The sequence below is a fragment of the Mauremys mutica genome, chromosome 2 (genome assembly GCF_020497125.1).
Source record: "Mauremys mutica isolate MM-2020 ecotype Southern chromosome 2, ASM2049712v1, whole genome shotgun sequence".
In the NCBI taxonomy this organism is placed as follows: domain Eukaryota; kingdom Metazoa; phylum Chordata; order Testudines; family Geoemydidae; genus Mauremys; species Mauremys mutica.
In genome coordinates this window covers 82,066,003-82,082,582 of record NC_059073.1, presented here as the reverse complement: position 1 = coordinate 82,082,582, position 16,580 = coordinate 82,066,003, and the positions used below count along the sequence as shown (strand labels likewise).

The following is a 16,580-nucleotide window of genomic DNA, read 5'->3' as shown; positions in this document are numbered from 1 at the left end:
TTTATTTCCCATTTTCATTATTTATTTATAAAACAGTCTCAGTATTAATTATTATGAATCTGATCCTGCAATCAGATCTGCACAGATGGATAAAATTGCATAATTAGGGTATAAAATGTTATAATTAGTCATAAGTGACTGAAAATAGGGGAGTTTATGAAGGATTATAACAGGGATCCTTTCCTTCTCAGCCCTCCCTATACACAATATCCAAAGGTTCACTCTCAACCTGAATCTAGAAGTGCAATATATTAACATGTAACAAGCTTTAAAAAGGAACCAAAAAAGACTTATGTAGCATAATCATATCCCATCAAAATCAGTGCTGTGCCCCTTGTCCTTGACCTAGCCTGTGATACCCTGCCCATTTGGTCCAATCCAGCAAGTGATGAGATGGCATGAGGATGAAGTAATTTAAGTCAACGGGACTCCACCAGGGCACAGGATTCATTGTAGGACTGAAGTCAAAGATTCTGAAAATGCAAGCACTTATGCCTGTGCTTAACTTTACTGCTAGCTGTAGTCCTGTTTTCAATGGTACTGAAGTTAAGCTCAGGCATAAGTGTTTGCAGGATCAGGGCCAAAGTTAGTAAAAATAGCTAGAATATTTACAAAATTCTCTTTTCCTTTCTCTGGCCCAAGTTTCCGTCCTGAACTGCACAAGTACTTCTAATATGCAAGCAGGTGAAATGGTGTGCTTTCTAAAAGATGCCATACACAAACAAGCTGTATTTCTTTAAATATTTTTTTCTTTTCAAGCAATGTCTCCTTTAAAATAATAATGTAGCACTTTTTATCTTTAGATCTCAAAGTGCTTTACAAGATAGGTCAGTATCATTATCCCCATTTCACAGGTGGAGAAATCGAGGCACCGAGAAGTGAAGTGACCTGTTGAAGGTCACCAAGCAGGCCAGTGGGAGACACAGGAATTGAACCAAAGTCTCCTGAGTCCCAGTCTGGTACCCTTGTTTGCAGATTTTCAAGTAACACTATCAAAGTGTTAATGCAAAATGCAAATATTGGCCTCATTCCTACAACTGGAAAAACAAGGTTCCCTGTGGGCATGGGGCTCTGACTCTGCAGTTCCAGCTGGAGGACTGGGGTAGTGACAGTATGTTTTGGGAATGGTGGGAGGAGGTGTTTGCTTGTATATGGTACTTGTGCATATGGGAACGCTACTGACAGGAGCATTGCAGTGGGGAACTGTGGATACATTTCTTAACTCCATGGGACTACAGAGGAATAGACTTTTTTAGTGGGGAGGGAAACTCTAGAGTTAAAAAGGCACAGAACAGCTGCTGAATATCACTCTAATGAGGAGCCGAAGTTGGTCAGGTGATAGCTTTCAGCATTGGCCCTCTGGCTGGAGAGCAAGCCAAGCCTTCAGGGTGCCCAGGGTTCTTCCTGGGGTGACCAATCAAAGCTGTTCCCTGGCTCTCTGCTCTCCTGGGGCCAGCCGCACTCCAACAACCCTGCAGCCTCTAGCTCCCCAGCAGCTTTTGTCCCATGACTACATGCGTCCACTTGTAACGAGGCGACACTCGTTTCTAGTCTCCCCCCCACCAGCGTTTGCTGGGCTGGTTTGTGCAGCCCCGAATGCCTGGGGGCTCTGGGCGATCCAGGCCTGTGGGCGAGGAGCGCTCTCCCGGCGGCTGGCGCGCTCCCTAGGCAGCCGCCTGCCGGCCGGCTCCGGAACAGCAGCCAGCCAGCCCGGCAGGCAGGGAGGGGTCCCTCGCCCGCAGCAGCAGGTGCGCGGAGCCGGAGCGGGAGCTGCGGCCGGGGCGTCCCCAGCGCGCCGCAGGAGGAGCATGGCTGCCCGCTATGACCGCGCCATCACCGTGTTCTCCCCGGACGGGCACCTCTTCCAAGTGGAGTACGCCCAGGAGGCCGTGAAGAAGGGCTCCACGGCTGTGAGTGCGCCCTGTGCAGCCGGTCCCCCCCGGCAACGCCCGCCCTGCCTCCCCTGCGCCTTCCAGCAGGGAAGAGACAGTCCCTGGCACTGACCGGCCCCCGGAGGGAGGGGAAGGAAAGGAGGCTCCCCATCTCCTCGGGGTGTGATAGGGAGACACCCCCATGGGGAGGGGCTGGAGAAAAGAGAGACTCTCCTCCCCCAAAGAGACCCCTCCATGCGGGGCTGGGATAAGGAGACACTCCCTCAGAGGAGCTGGGATAGAGGAGACTCTTCCAGGGGCCAGCAGAGGGAGAGACTCAGGGGGAGTTATGGTTTTGTATGCCCATTGGAATGACACGACACATTGGTGTGACCAATTGCCCCAAGTACATACCAAGAGACTGCCCCAAATCCTGAGGAGAAAGGAACTGGAGGCTCCCTCCTGGCTTTGGGTATTAAGTCTCACCATCCCTGCTTGGGATGGAGGATATTGTTTTGGTGTGTTTCAAAGTGACATTTACCTTCAGGAGTTTTGTGCCATTTTAAAAAAACAAACAGCAAAGGCCTCTCTCCATCAGATTTTCCCCAGAGCTCATGATACCAGCCCTGGTTGGTTTGCTACAGAAAGGGAGAGCTTTTTAATAGAAGCCAGTAACGTCACAGCACCGACCCCCACTAAAAAATGAAGGAAAGTGCCTCTACAGGTGTAGTAAACTAGGAGATGCCCAAACTGCCTAGCTGTGGGACCCATGTGAGCAATTTGCCAGAAGCCCAAGTGGCATTCCAAATATGCATAAAGCAGAGCAGACAGCTGGGTTGTCTGTAATACGCAAAGGTGTGGCCTGCAGGGTTGATTGGTTGTAGCACGCTATCCTCTAGCTTGATCTGTGTTTTGGTATTGAGCATATAGACATACAGGAGATGCAGGCTTAGGTAATGACAAGAAAATATTGATTCAGGTATCCCACTCACAGAATAGGTGACTCCTTGCCTAGTTCATGACTGCCTAGAAGGAACTGCTTACACACTTAGAGTATGTCTACACTACCTGCTGGATCTGCGGGTAGTGATCGATCTATCGGGGATCGATGTATCGTGTCTCGTCTAGACGCGATACATCAATCCCTGAATGTGCTCCCCATTGACTCCGGAACTCCACTAGGGCGAGAGGTGGAAGCGGAGTCGACGGGGGAGCGGTGGCCGTCAATCCTGCGTCACGAGGACGTGAAGTAAGTCAGTCTAAGTCGATCTAAGATATGTCGACTTCAGCTACGCTATTCTCGTAGCTGAAGTTGTGCATCTTAGATCGATTCCCCTTCGTTCTGTCCCCCCCCCCCGACCAGGCCTTACAGGGCTAGATGTGGTCATGCAGAAAGGTCACAGAGAAGTCAAGCTCTAAAAGAGACAGCCATCCTATGGCATACTCCCAAATAGACCTTCACTATGTACAATCTGACCTGTTGCCACTTGCGTCAAGATAGAAAATTGCATATTAGAACTTGTAGTTTTCAGGTTGCACGTGTGTATTAAGGTGTAATAAGGCTACGTTGTAGAACCACGTCACACATTTTAACCACCGTACAAAAAAAGTTAGTTAAAAAACGTGGAAAAAAATAAGTGGGCTGATTTTAGTGTGTACTTTGTTTAAAGAAACTGCAATTTTTTCTGCTAACCCCATGTTTAGATCCGTTCTATAAGAAAATTTAAAGTATGGTTCTACTCTGAACAGTTATTCTGTAAAACTACCATTGTGACATTCTGTAATTCTGTCTCTCGTGCACTTCCATCTAGTATTAGCTCAGCTTACAAGTAAAACAATTATTTTTCTTATTGCCAGCTCTGGAAGTTTAGTCTGAAAGTCAAGTTGGGTTCTTTCTGGGTATCATATTATCACCAGTATAAAAATTCTACAATTAGAGCTTGATTAGTAATTTTGTTGATGTGGATGGCAAGGTGGGATCATTCCCAGGTTACTTGCACACCTATAATGACTCAGCTGTGCTAGCAGGAGTAAAAAAAGTAGTATTTTTATAAATAATGTAAATAGATATAACTGAAGAAGATGACCTTTAATGTAATCATTTTTTTATCATAACTGCACTTTAATAATTTTTTAGATTTGTAGAGGAAAACCTTTTTGTGACCCAAACATCTATATCAAAATAGAATCCTTTTTTATCTCCCAATGTTTAGAAAATTGCACGCACACGCACACACACGCAGTCCTTAATCCTGCAAGAAGTTGTGCACAAGTAGACCTCACTGACATGGATGCAGAGGTCTGCTTGCATAGAATAATTTGCAGGAATGGGACCTTAAAATCAAGAATAAAAGGCGTAATGTGGAGAAGATGGAAATGTCATAAGAAATCATCTATAGAAAACTCCCGGACTAATTAAAATGTCTTGGGAAGCTGCAACAAATAGAATTGATGGACATACTGTCACCTTTTAAAGGATAGGCATTTTTAAGATGCAGTGAAGGTATGAGACCACTGGGTATATCTTTCCTAAACATTCTAAAACTCCAGCTTATATCTTCATATTTGTGTAATGTTTCCTACATTTGATATTGTGACCTTTTACCTCACATGAAGTTGACCTATATTTGTGTCTAAGGGTAACACAAAATGTCAGGGGAAGCTTATCATTGGTTAGAATACAGTAAAGGTTTAGTTTTGGGAAAGTGATAGGGGGATGATATTGGAATGCTTGTCACTAGTTAGTAAGTTGTGTAACGTAAGGGTCATGAGGTTTGGGGTACTTTGCACTCTGAGGTGCTTTTCTTAGGTGCCAGTGGGAGATGGGAGCTTCCTTCTGGGATTGAGGCATTTCCATGATTTCTGCTTGCCTTTCACCACCCCACCTCCTTCCTTTTTTTTTTTTTTTTTGGAGGAGAGAGTATTCCTTCTGTTTGTTTGTCCTCCCCTGCCGAGGTAGTGGTACTGTTTTTTGGAAGCTCTGTCTTGGAGGAGTCTGTGAGCAATCTGATTCTGTCTTGGGACCTAGCAGCTCCTAAACTCTGTTCCTCTGCACACCCTACTGTATCTTCAATTCATTTTCACCTTTAGATACTCCTGGGGGAATTCTGCACCACTGCGCATGTGCAGAATTCATTTCCCCGCAGATATCTTTGCTTTCCCGCAGAAAAGTGATTTTCTGAAAGGGAAGCAAAGGGAAGCTGCAAGAGCAGTCACACTCCACTCCCTAGCTGCTCGGGTATATCATTTCAGGCACCCAGAGCAGCCATCAGATCGGTAAATCACCACAGGGCTGCAGACACCCCAGCTAATGGCTCCTACCCTGAGCCGGGATCATCTGCTAGTCCTGGCCGGGTTGGAAGCAGTAGAGAAGGGGATTTCCTCTTCCCCTGCAAGAAGTGGCTGAGGCTGTGTCAGACCCACCCCCAGAAGCCTCTCCCAGCTGCAGGAAGTTCAGCATCCTCCCCTGCTTCCTGCCCCCATTGCTCCTCAGCTGTGGGTGGAGGGATCACTGTACAGGGAGCTGCTCCCCCATCCGCCCAGGCTGCTCCCCCATCCAGACCCAGGGCTTTGGAGCTGTGCTCTGGCTCCGCTCCAGCTCCAGGCAAAAACCTGCAGCTCTGCTGCTCCAGAGCTGCTCCACGCTCCAGCTCCGGGCTGCGCTCCAAAGCCCTCTCCGGACCTTCCATACCCAGAACCTCCCTAGCCCTCCATACCTGAGCCCCAACCCATTGAACTTCAACCCCTGCATTTGGAGCCCCCTGCACCCAGACCCCCTGCCTCTGGACCCCCATCCCTGCACCCAGACCACCCCCCCACTGAGCTCCCTGCACTCAACCCCCCACTCTGAGGAGCCCCACCTCCCTGAGCCCCCATGTCCAGACCCTTACCCCACCAACCCCCAACTAGCTGCACTCAGACCCCCACCCTACCGACCCCCAACTAGCTGCACCCAGACCCCACCCCACCAAGCCCCACTCCCGCAGCACCAGGACTCCCCTGCTGAGACCCCCACACCCAGACCCCTCTGCTGAGCCCCAACCACTTTCACCTGGAAGTCCCTGCAGAGTCCCATTGCCCCTGCACCTGGAACCACCCCAACGAACCTCTGTGCATGCAAATCCCCCCACACCTAGACCCCCCCCCCACTGAGCTGCCTGCACCCAGATTGTCCACAGAGAATCCTCTCACCCCACACCTGGATCCCCTTACACTGAGCCCCCTCCACACTTGGATCCTGCCTGGTTGAGCCTGCCTGCCCTGCACCAGGTGCAAAGGGACAGGACCCTAGGGTATTTCTGGGGCAGGCCCAGGCCTTGTGCTGTGTCAGGTTCGGGTGCAGCCTCACCACTGAGTCTGTGTCCCGGGGTTGAGGAGTGTGGAGGCTGCAGAGTAATCTCTCACCTTCGTGCAGTCAGTGGCCTGTGTTCCCCACTGCTGTGCTGGAGCCTCTGCATTTATTTATTGACAAATAAAACTTGCACAATTTTATTTTTATTATTTTCTTATTTATTATTTTTATTATTGCACGCAGAATTTTTAATTGTTTGGTGCAGAATGCCCTCAGGAGTATTTAGAGCACTTTGAAGTCTGACAGTGATTCAGTCATCCAGGGAATAAGTTCTGATTAGAATGGGGAGAAAATACCAAGTAATAAATAAAAGAAAGATAGAAACAAAGTTCTCATACACTATTGAGATGTTGAAAATTGTCTCTGCTATTACAATAATATCAGTTTTTGTTGCCCATCTCTCCCATTCTGCCCCTTACACGTGGTTGGAGCTTCCTGTAAACATCCACAAAGTACATCTTTATCCTTTTAAAAAACCCTCCTTAAAATTCTCCTTTGCCATGATGCCTACAAAAAAACCTTGACATCAGTTAGGCAGCTGGCATGCTGATACCACAGGCTATTATGCTGCCCAATATTACCTCACTGGTTCCTTCTGCTCTTCTATCTGTCTGACTGTATTCACCTCTTGTAACTTGTTTTATACTTAGACTGTAAATTCTTTGGGCAGTGATTGTCTTTTTGTTCTTGGATTGTACAGCACCTACTACAGTGAGATGCTAGTCTGTGACTGGGACTCCTAGGTGCTACTGCAATACAAATAATAAATAAGACATCCACAGCTTCTCAGTATGGCAGCATAGCCACCTTACCATTTTCATTTCTAGCAGAGGGTCAAATATTATTGTTTATGACTTACTGAGTACCATCACTGTGGACACTGTAACAGTCTAAGGCTCTTATTCTGCAAAGAATTAGGCATATACATAATTTCATTATCATAGCTTGGGGACTTAAATGTAAAGGGTCATTCTTACCCTAAGTACCATAATATCTTCATTATATTGTTAACGATGAAAACATTTCTGTTTCTAAAGTTTAATTATTTTTTTATGATGACTTAACAGGTTGGAATTCGAGGGCTGGACATAGTTGTATTGGGGGTAGAGAGAAAGTCTGTTGCCAAACTTCAGGAAGAAAGAACTGTGAGAAAGATTTGTGCACTTGATGATCATGTCTGCATGGCTTTTGCAGGTATTGGTTATAGAGTTATTGCTCTATGGAGCATCTTATTGCAGATATATGTTGTGCAAGAGGCCTTTAAAGACCTGTTCCTGGATTTAAGAAAAAATATTACTGAGGTGGTCAGGATAGTTCAAGAGACTGGTAAGGCTTTTGCTTTTACATCATAGGTTTGAATGTAGTGACCAGAAATCACTGCCTAATGGAGTGGGGTCTTTTCTGTGGCTGGTGGGAAATAATTTGGTCTTTTAGAAAATTCTGAACATTTAGGGATTTTTGATTGATCCTTTCCTTTTTTTCCCTCTTGCTCAGGTAGATATGTAGATCATTAGCAGTGATGGGGCCAGTTGGAGCAGCAAGCTGCCTGTAGACTGGCTGCAATAGCCTTAAACAGACCAAGAGAGAAGAGAACACTATACCTGTGACTCCATCCCCAGAAAAAGAAATTGGGGTAATATTGGGGGAAAACCCACAAATATGGGAAAGACATTATGGGACTGAAAAAGCACACCTATCCCATTCTTCTTCACTGTGTCTGCCCCTGGAATCACTTTCTGAGGGTAGGGAGAGAAATACCCTCCCAGGCAACTGGTGTTGGGGGGAAGGAGCACTTGTGAACACCTGCTGTCCCCACCCACCCAAGGAGTAGCTTGGGGGGCATTTAGACAAACATCCCCCTTCAGAAAAGGTTGGGGGAAGAACTCCTCAGCGGTTTGTTTACGCGTTTGCAGTTTCCCATTCCCTCCTTATTACTGCTTGCAGGGGGAGAAAAGAGAGGGGACCATAGAGAGACCCCTAGAACTCCTCTTTTGGGGCTGTGGTGATGCTCCTTTCAGCTCTCCCTTCCCTTGTTTATTTTAGGGCTACTGTAGCTTCTACAGCCTGCTTCTGCTAGGCCTGAGTGCCTCTGCTAATTATGTATGGATCTGTCTGAACAGGGGTGAGACTTGTACCTGCAGAATAGAAGGAAAAGGAAAGGATCAGCTAGGAGTCCTTAAATGTTCAAAACACATGCACGGGCATGCGTGTACATACACACACACACACGCAGAGAGCATAATTAGTCATTTACCCACCCTAGCTCTTACTGTTGTAAAAAGTGATAAATTAATAAAACTGCTAGGGTTTTTATGGAAGATTCAGCAAGAACTTCCTAAGATGTCCATTTGCCTCAACAGCTCTTTAGTGCCCACCTTGCTGCATCATTTTTTGTACGAGAAAAGAAGTATAATGTAATTAGATCCTGTAACACTTGTGCATGTGTTTAATATTAAGCACACAAGTACCCTCATTGACTGTGTTTGCAGGATTGAGGTTTGAGAGATTAGAGTGGAAAGACAGTTTGAAGAGGACATAAGGGTGTATTTTATTTTAGAAGAAGGTGTAACAAATAAGTTTTTTGGTTGTCACTTGACCCACTTGATAATTTAAAGATACACAGTCAACTTAAATCAAGCTTGGGGGAGGGATAGCTCAGTGGTTTGAACATTGGCCTGCTAAACCCAGGATTGTCAGTTCAACCCTTGAGGGGGCCATTTAGGGAACTGGGGTAAAAATCTGTCTGGGGAGTGGTCCTGCTTTGAGCAGGGGGTTGGACTAGATGACCTCCTGAGGTCCCTTCCAACCCTGATATTCTATGATTCTGTCTAAAAATGTCTTGCCTACTACTGTTACAGGCAACATGGAAGATGATTATAACTAAACAAAGTAGAGAACAGTGTTTTTTCATCTTTATTTTTTTTTCTTTCCTTCTCAGTTTGTTTGCTTTTGTGCAATTTGCCATACTTTGTGAATGGTCAGTTTCTCTTCTGTAGTCAGACTCAGACAGAGGAAAATGACTTTCACAAAGCAAGAGGGAGGGGAAAAAAGTAATGTTTGTAAAAACACAAAACTTGGAAAGAGGCTCACGGCAGGTGTAGTACCAGAAACTACTTTTTAACTCACTTTTTAAATGCACTAAACTTCAAGTTGTCGATATCCTTTAAGGCACAGTGATTTGTTTTTGCTGCTAATGCAAGTGCTCAGTAAATCCGTATTCCTTAATCTTAAAAATGTACATGTTCTGAAATGTGCATTTCTTACAAAAATGTTTATTTTAAACACTATTTTCTTAGAACAACTTGTGTTCTATTTGTATCCTGTATTTCTGTCTCTGTTAGTCAGGTTTTGAGCAAATTGGTTTTTGATACTAAAGAAAATACTTTATTTTAATAGTACATTTCTTCATAAATGATACATGTATTATTTGATAATGAATATTCACGTTGTTGTAACATATTTGATAATTATGATTATGTAGGTCTGACTGCTGATGCTAGAATAATAATTAACAGAGCCCGTGTGGAGTGTCAAAGCCATAAACTTACTGTTGAGGATCCAGTCACAGTAGAATATATAACACGCTATATAGCATCTTTAAAGCAGGTAAGTATCTTACTTAGTGTTGTTAGTTTTCTATAAGGGCCTTTAGATAACACTATTTAAAAGCAACCAAGCTGCTTCTATTTCACAGCAGTAGAAATAGAAGCCAGGTGTCAGATTGCCAGTAAAAATGGGAGCCTGGTTACATTTTCTGTCACTGGACTTTTAAGAATGCATATAGTGTTTAAAAGAAATACTAGTATTTTCCACAAGAAAATAGTTTCCATTATCAGCTTTTCTGTTCGACGGACCACCTGCAAATATCGCTCCTGCTCTACTCTCATGTGCTGTAGTCCCTTTCATGCATTTCCAATCATATTTGGAAATGAAAATATATTATTGTATAACAAAAAATAGATTAAACAAATTTTAAAAAGCTTTTTTCAGATCAGTACTAGATAGTATGAAGAGCTGAATTTAAGGTAACACATAGATGCAGATCCTTAATCTCAAAATGTCCTTTCTTTCTTCATATTAGTGGGACAGTTAGGAATAGTGTAATCAATCATAAATCTATGGGGAGATGTCTGTTGAAATCTGCTAATAACAGTACCCTGCACTCTGTTTGCAATAGCTTCATATGTAAAAATATTTAAGCAATATGTTTATTTTTAAATTCCTACAATTAGGTTAGGCCTAGTTGAGAATATTTCATAGTGTACTTTATCTCTCACTAAAAGCCACATTCTGCTGTCAGTTACTCTTGTGCAACTTCACTAGGGTTGTGCAAGGATAACACAGAGTAGAATTTAATCCCAGAATATTTAGGAATTGCATTCTCCCAATAGTATGTTAATAATAATCAGTTATAGGTCAAATTGCTGTGTAGAGCCTTTTCAGTTTTATGCTGTTTCATGTGTACTAGACTGATAACATTCCATGAAGGTAAAAATGTGAAAACTGTACATCTTGTTCATAGCGCTATACACAGAGCAATGGACGCAGACCTTTTGGTATTTCTGCCTTGATTGTGGGCTTTGATGATGATGGTAGTCCCAGATTGTATCAGACAGACCCATCTGGTACATATCATTCTTGGAAGGTAAGCTCCAACTTAATTCATAAATTGTATTATCTTAGTGCAAATATTTGCATAGGCAGTGTATCCCAATGAAGTCTGATGTTGCATTTTGTACTATGGAGTCACATAACCAAAGAATCTGTTCCATGCTTTCAGCAGGCTAGTTACAGTTGTTTGAGCACCAAAGCTAATTTAGGGTACGTTTACACTGGAATAAAAGACCTGTGGCCCAGCCATGGTTGGTCCAGGTCAGCTGACTTGTGTTGCAGGGCTACAAATTGCTGCGTACGTGTTTGGGCTCAGGCTGGAGCCGGAACTCTGGGCTTCTCCCCCCAGCCAGGGTCCCAGAGCTTGGGCTCCATCCTAAGCCCAAACATCTGCACAGCAATTTTACAGTCCCCAGGCAGATGAACTGAGTTAGCTGTGGGTGTTGAATTGCTGTATAGATATACCCTTAGCCTTATAGTTAAAGAATTAGTGAACCCACAGCAAAAATAAGAAAATAAATTTAAAATATTTACAACAGCAAACATATTGCATGGTGATTGTGTGTACGCTGTCACCGATTATGAGGAGATAACCTCTCCATAGTGAATGTTGAAACCAGATTCCATTATAGAGCCCTATTTCAAACTCCGCCTCTCCTTTTAAACTTTCCCATGGCCTGAAAATTACCATATCTACTATGAGAGCAAAAGAAAACATAAGAGAGAGATTTAAAGACAGTGGGTCCAACCTTATGAGTTACAGGTCATTAAAAACTACCTTATTTTAAATTTTATTTGTCTCGTTTTGCTCAAAAACAGCTTCTTACTATTTTTTCAAGCCTTCTGTTTCCATTTATAGGCATCACCTGGCCCCTTCTCAGATGGGTCCGATAATTGCACAGGACTGCTGGCCCCAGGCCCTTAAATGGGGAGACTACCCTGTTACAGCAAGCAAGTCCTAGCATGGTCAATTTATGGAAAAGGGGGTTCCGGTGTGAAAAAGCTTGAGAACCACTGTTCTAATATTTCATGTCCTCAGGTATTACAAGACCTAGGACCACTAATGATGTTTTCAAAGTGCTTCAAATTAACAAGGTTTATTATGCTCTTTTGTCATCTTTCCTTAAAAACGTAAAGGCCTGGAAATCTTGAAAATGTTGCACTGTTCCACATGGAAACAGTGAAATAAAGTCTTTGCTGCCAACATTGCAAAACCCAAATCACATGTTACATAATGATAGTGGGGGATTGCCAAATCAGTATCATCTGAGAAATGTGTGCAGACCAAATGGGTTTGATTAGATAAAACAAATTAATGTACATCGTGGTGAGATGCATAACTGTGTGTCTTCTACAGGCAAATGTAATTGGCCGCAATGCTAAAACTGTGCGTGAATTTTTGGAGAAGAATTACACAGAAGAAGCTATAGCAACTGACAAGGAAGCTATCAAATTAGCAATAAGAGCTTTGCTAGAAGTATGTAATCCAGTAGAATGCATACAATAAATGCTTTCAGAAAAGCTTGTTTTTCTTTATTTTGAAACTTACTTGTAATGATGTTTTTGTTGTATACTAGGTTGTGCAATCTGGTGGAAAAAACATTGAACTTGCAATAATAAGGAGAAACCAACCACTGCAGGTATGAGTTATTGATTACATAAGGATAAAACGATAATTCCTATGCAGAATCTTTTGACAAAAATTATACCAGTTTACACCTGTGCATTTCAACTGGATGTATAAAGTGTCCCTAACATCTGGTAAAACAATATTATGTGACTTCTGTTGTGTCTCTGTAGATTGATGATGCTGTGAGCTATATAGTAACTGCTGATAATTTATATTGTACTATAAGAAGCTGTGTTGGGAAAATTCAGTGCAGGAAACAGTTCTGGGAAAGCATATCGAAACATACTTTTCTGTCTTGTGTGTGGGAGACATTTTCACGTAGTTTACATGGCGAGACTCAGTAAATTTTGCTATTGTACAGTTCTAAAGAAGCATTTTTGCAATTTAATATTTCTGGCAAACATTTTGTGACTTCTTTTGTAGCTGCTATTACAGTGGAAAAGACAGACTCCAGGCATGACAAATAAAAAATAAGATTTCCATAGAGTATTTCCCTTCTTTTGGAATAAACAACTCCATTCTTCTGCATACATTACCCCCATAATAGATAACTGTATGTAATCTCTTTAAGCAATTTTAACTGTTTGAGTTGTCTGGAATTTTAGTAAGATATGATATTTAGTCCTCAGTCCCAAATGAAAGAAGCCCAGCTCTAGAATAAATTCTTGGCATTATAGTAAAAAGATTTTGACTTATAAAGATAAATGGTGGTGTGTGCACTCTTGAAATAAACGCATCTTCTACAATCTGCATTCATCATTACACCCTTAGCAATGTATCACCATTTCCTGCAGTAACACCCACATCCTGTAGACTCAAGTTCAGTAAACCTTTATGTTCATACATTGCTATTGTGAATTCTGCATACTGAGGGTGAATTGAATGAGGAATTGTTGATAGAAGATAGCTGGCTAGAAGTTTAGCCAAAATTACATATGTGCTTTATCAAAGATAGACTGATAAGAAAGACACCCTGTTAGGACAGGTTTATTGCATGAAGCCCTGGAGAAGTGGAGGGGATGTGAAGGTGCATCAACTCAGCAGGAGCTCCCCAGGACATTTACCTCTGGGAATGCAGGGGAAATGAGGACACTGCCTAACCCTTTGAAAGAGTAGGGCATGTACTTCATAGATTGGGGCGGCCAAACTGTGGCTCATGAGCCATGTGTGACTCTTTTACAGTTAAAGTGCGGCTCACGGAGCCCCCTCAAGTCCCCCCATTCTCCACTTATGGGTGATGGGAGTATAGGCTTTTCCCCAGTGTGGGGGTCTCGGGGCTTCAGCCCTGTGAAGTGCACCTGCCAGGGCTTGGGGCTTCAGCAGGAGCAAGGCTGAAGCCCCGTGCCCCATCAGGTGCCTCACACAGGACTAAAGCCCTGAGCCCCAGCAGTTTTGCGCCCTGGCTCTTGAACTTCTGAAGATTGTCATGTGGCTAGGAGGGTCAGTAAGTTTGGCCATCTCTGCCACGGATAAAAGTGGCCCTTAGTATTCTTTCTTCTGTTAGCAGGGTGGTAGAGCATCATGGGAAAACATCACTTTTCATAGACATTCCCCCCCTCCCCCCCCGAGTCCATAAACCTGGCTTTAATTCTTATATTCACTATTTTCTTTCAATGATGTTTATATGGATTTCTAACACTTGTAACCAATTTGAAGATTTGGGTAACAACATATTTATAAAGAACTAAGGGGGATATTAGATAAACCATTCGCCTTTAATTTCTGGTAAGAGCCTGTTAGTATTTGGTTCCAGCTGGAAGTCTGAGTGAGTGTCCACAAAACTCATTTAAATTGCTAGTGGACAGCCCAATAAAACGAAACCCTCACACATAATTTGACAGAATTGCCAGTCCGTAATGAAGAAGCCTAGGTTTGTGCCAGTATAGATGCTAAATTACCTTCTGCTGTTGAAGTTAAAGTTGTTAGCGGAGTAGCTCACGGTACAGCTATCTCAGAATATCTGGCCTGTGAATTTACTTATAAGGAAAATAATCATCCCTGGCAGTCTCTTAACCTGCCAGGTTTATAAATGCAGATCTGTATAAACACATGTCTTGACTTCAAAGAATTCACACAAATTTGGTTCTGTCAATTTGTATCTCAGATGGGAGCTTTTGAAACATTTTTTTCAACACATCAGGAGTATATTTTGGAGCTGTGAAATGTAATTGAATCTATGGATTAAAAAAGTGCAGATGGAATCCGTATTAGTTACGCTTTATACAATTCTTTGTCCTATGTTCCATTTCAGATTTTTAGTGCAAAGGATATTGAATCACAAGTTGCAGAAATAGAGAAGGAAAAAGAAGAATCTGAAAAGAAAAAGAAGAAAAGTATTTAAATCCCAGATAAATGCTGATTGCTGCTTATTAAAATGTTTCCAAAGTTTTAACAAATGCTAGCTGACCACAATATTTACAGCTGGTGAATAAACTTGTCTCTTTCATTATCAAATACTCTAGTTTTCTGAAACCTGTTACAATTACAAATATGCTAGTCCTAATGTGCTTGTATTTATTATGGTGTGCAAACAGGCAGGTATTTGCACCTTACCATTCCTCCATTTATTTATTGTTTACATATTCAGCATTAAAAGGCATTGTCAAACTTCCTGTAAGCAGATTATCACCAAACTATTGGCACATCTCTGTACAAGATATTAAAGGTTTCCAAGTGTTCAATTTTTTCTTATGTAACTTTTTGCAAGTTTGATAAGTTTATGTTTACATACTATTACTGTTACATATGGAATGCAAATTAAGAATGCAATAAAGTTCTGATTTATGTTTTGACCGTTTAATTTATTGTGTTGCATTTTCCAAAGCATGTTGCACTGCTAGTCTTTATCGTAGATGGCACAACACATTGAATTGCACCACTTTTTGAATGATAGAAACACCTTTCTCCTATTAGTGGATTGTACAAGATAGTGAATGGTATTTTTCTTAATGCATTTGTATTGCATTTAATTTTCAAAATCTTAACTGATGAAGCCTATCATTTATTGGACCCACTTCTGTTCTCCAACAGAAGTGGATCCAATAAAAGATATTACCACACCTACCTTGTCTGCCTGATATCCTGGGATTGATATGGCAACAACTACACTGCATACAAAGCCTATTATGTTAGTACTCCACTGAGAATATATTTGTTGCAGAGTTAAACATTGCACCCCTTCTCAGGAGTATTTTTTTTAATTGAATCTCTCCTACCACTGCAACCTTTCAGTTGCCCAACTTATCTCTCCTTACCCTTATTATTTTTCTTCCTCTCTTCCCTCCTTTACCTTCTCTCCCTCAGTTTCTCTCTCTACTTACTCCCCTGTCTTACTCCAACAATTCTATTCCGGTTCTTCTCCTGCACTCTAACCCCAACCAGTTAGGTCCTCATGATCCCATGACCTTGCCACCTCACTGGGCCACTTTAGGGGCTGCATTAGCTGGTTATGGGTCTCTGGTGCAGCAAGAATTGCAGATATACCTCCAGGGAGCAGGGCCGGCTCCAGAGCCCAGCGGGGCAAGCACCCGCCTGGGGCGGCCCTTTCCCGGGGGGGCGGCAGGCTGGGCCGGCGGACCTGCCGCAGTCATGCCCGCGGGAGGTCCCCTGCTCCCGCGGCTCGGGGGCGCCTCCCGGGCATGACTGCTTGGGGCGGCCGAATTTGTAGAGCCGCCCCTGCCAGGGAGGCTTTCTGCTGGTATGAGCAAGCTGCCCTGAGATATATCCACTGTCTTACCTCATGGCTAAATCAAGCTCCTGATGATTATTGGTAACTAAATACTTTCTAGCAAGATCTTTAGAATATACTTTTTACCATGCATTCTTCTTGTATTTTTAGACATTTTATATTAATGTAGAGTTCTGTTGTATTATGGCTGTTCTTTTATTCTGATATTTATGAAGACAGTTGCGGAGATATAGGAAGAAGGGGACACACACCAGGGCCCAAATGGGGCTCTGGGTGATCACCACCCAACACACCACCCAACACAGATGTAGTGAGGTTAAGTGGTGTCCGTATAAAGAAATTAAAACTATTGATTATTCCTCAAGACAGGCTTTTAATGACTTACAGCTATAAATGCAACACAGACAGAATAGGAAAATAAAAACTAAA

General features: G+C 42.9%; 1 protein-coding gene across 1 annotated transcript; it reads left to right on the top strand.

Annotated features, from left to right (window-relative positions):
* Positions 1-1,342: 1,342 nt before the first annotated feature.
* Positions 1,343-15,227, top strand: PSMA8 (proteasome 20S subunit alpha 8). Its single transcript, XM_045003158.1, has 7 exons — positions 1,343-1,910; positions 7,290-7,416; positions 9,704-9,828; positions 10,745-10,867; positions 12,191-12,310; positions 12,411-12,473; positions 14,715-15,227. The coding sequence occupies exons 1-7, from the start codon at positions 1,515-1,517 to the stop codon at positions 14,802-14,804; spliced, it is 1,044 nt and encodes a 347-aa protein (XP_044859093.1). The 5' UTR covers positions 1,343-1,514; the 3' UTR covers positions 14,805-15,227.
* Positions 15,228-16,580: the final 1,353 nt, after the last annotated feature.

Bases quoted from the DNA above. Each gene is read 5' to 3' on its own strand.
- PSMA8 (XM_045003158.1), top strand. From the start codon at position 1,515: ATGCGTCCACTTGTAACGAGGCGACACTCGTTTCTAGTCTCCCCCCCA. The intron at 9,829-10,744 runs GTAAGTATCTTA...TCTTGTTCATAG, and splicing joins ATATAGCATCTTTAAAGCAG to CGCTATACACAGAGCAATGG. The intron at 12,474-14,714 runs GTATGAGTTATT...GTTCCATTTCAG, and splicing joins GGAGAAACCAACCACTGCAG to ATTTTTAGTGCAAAGGATAT.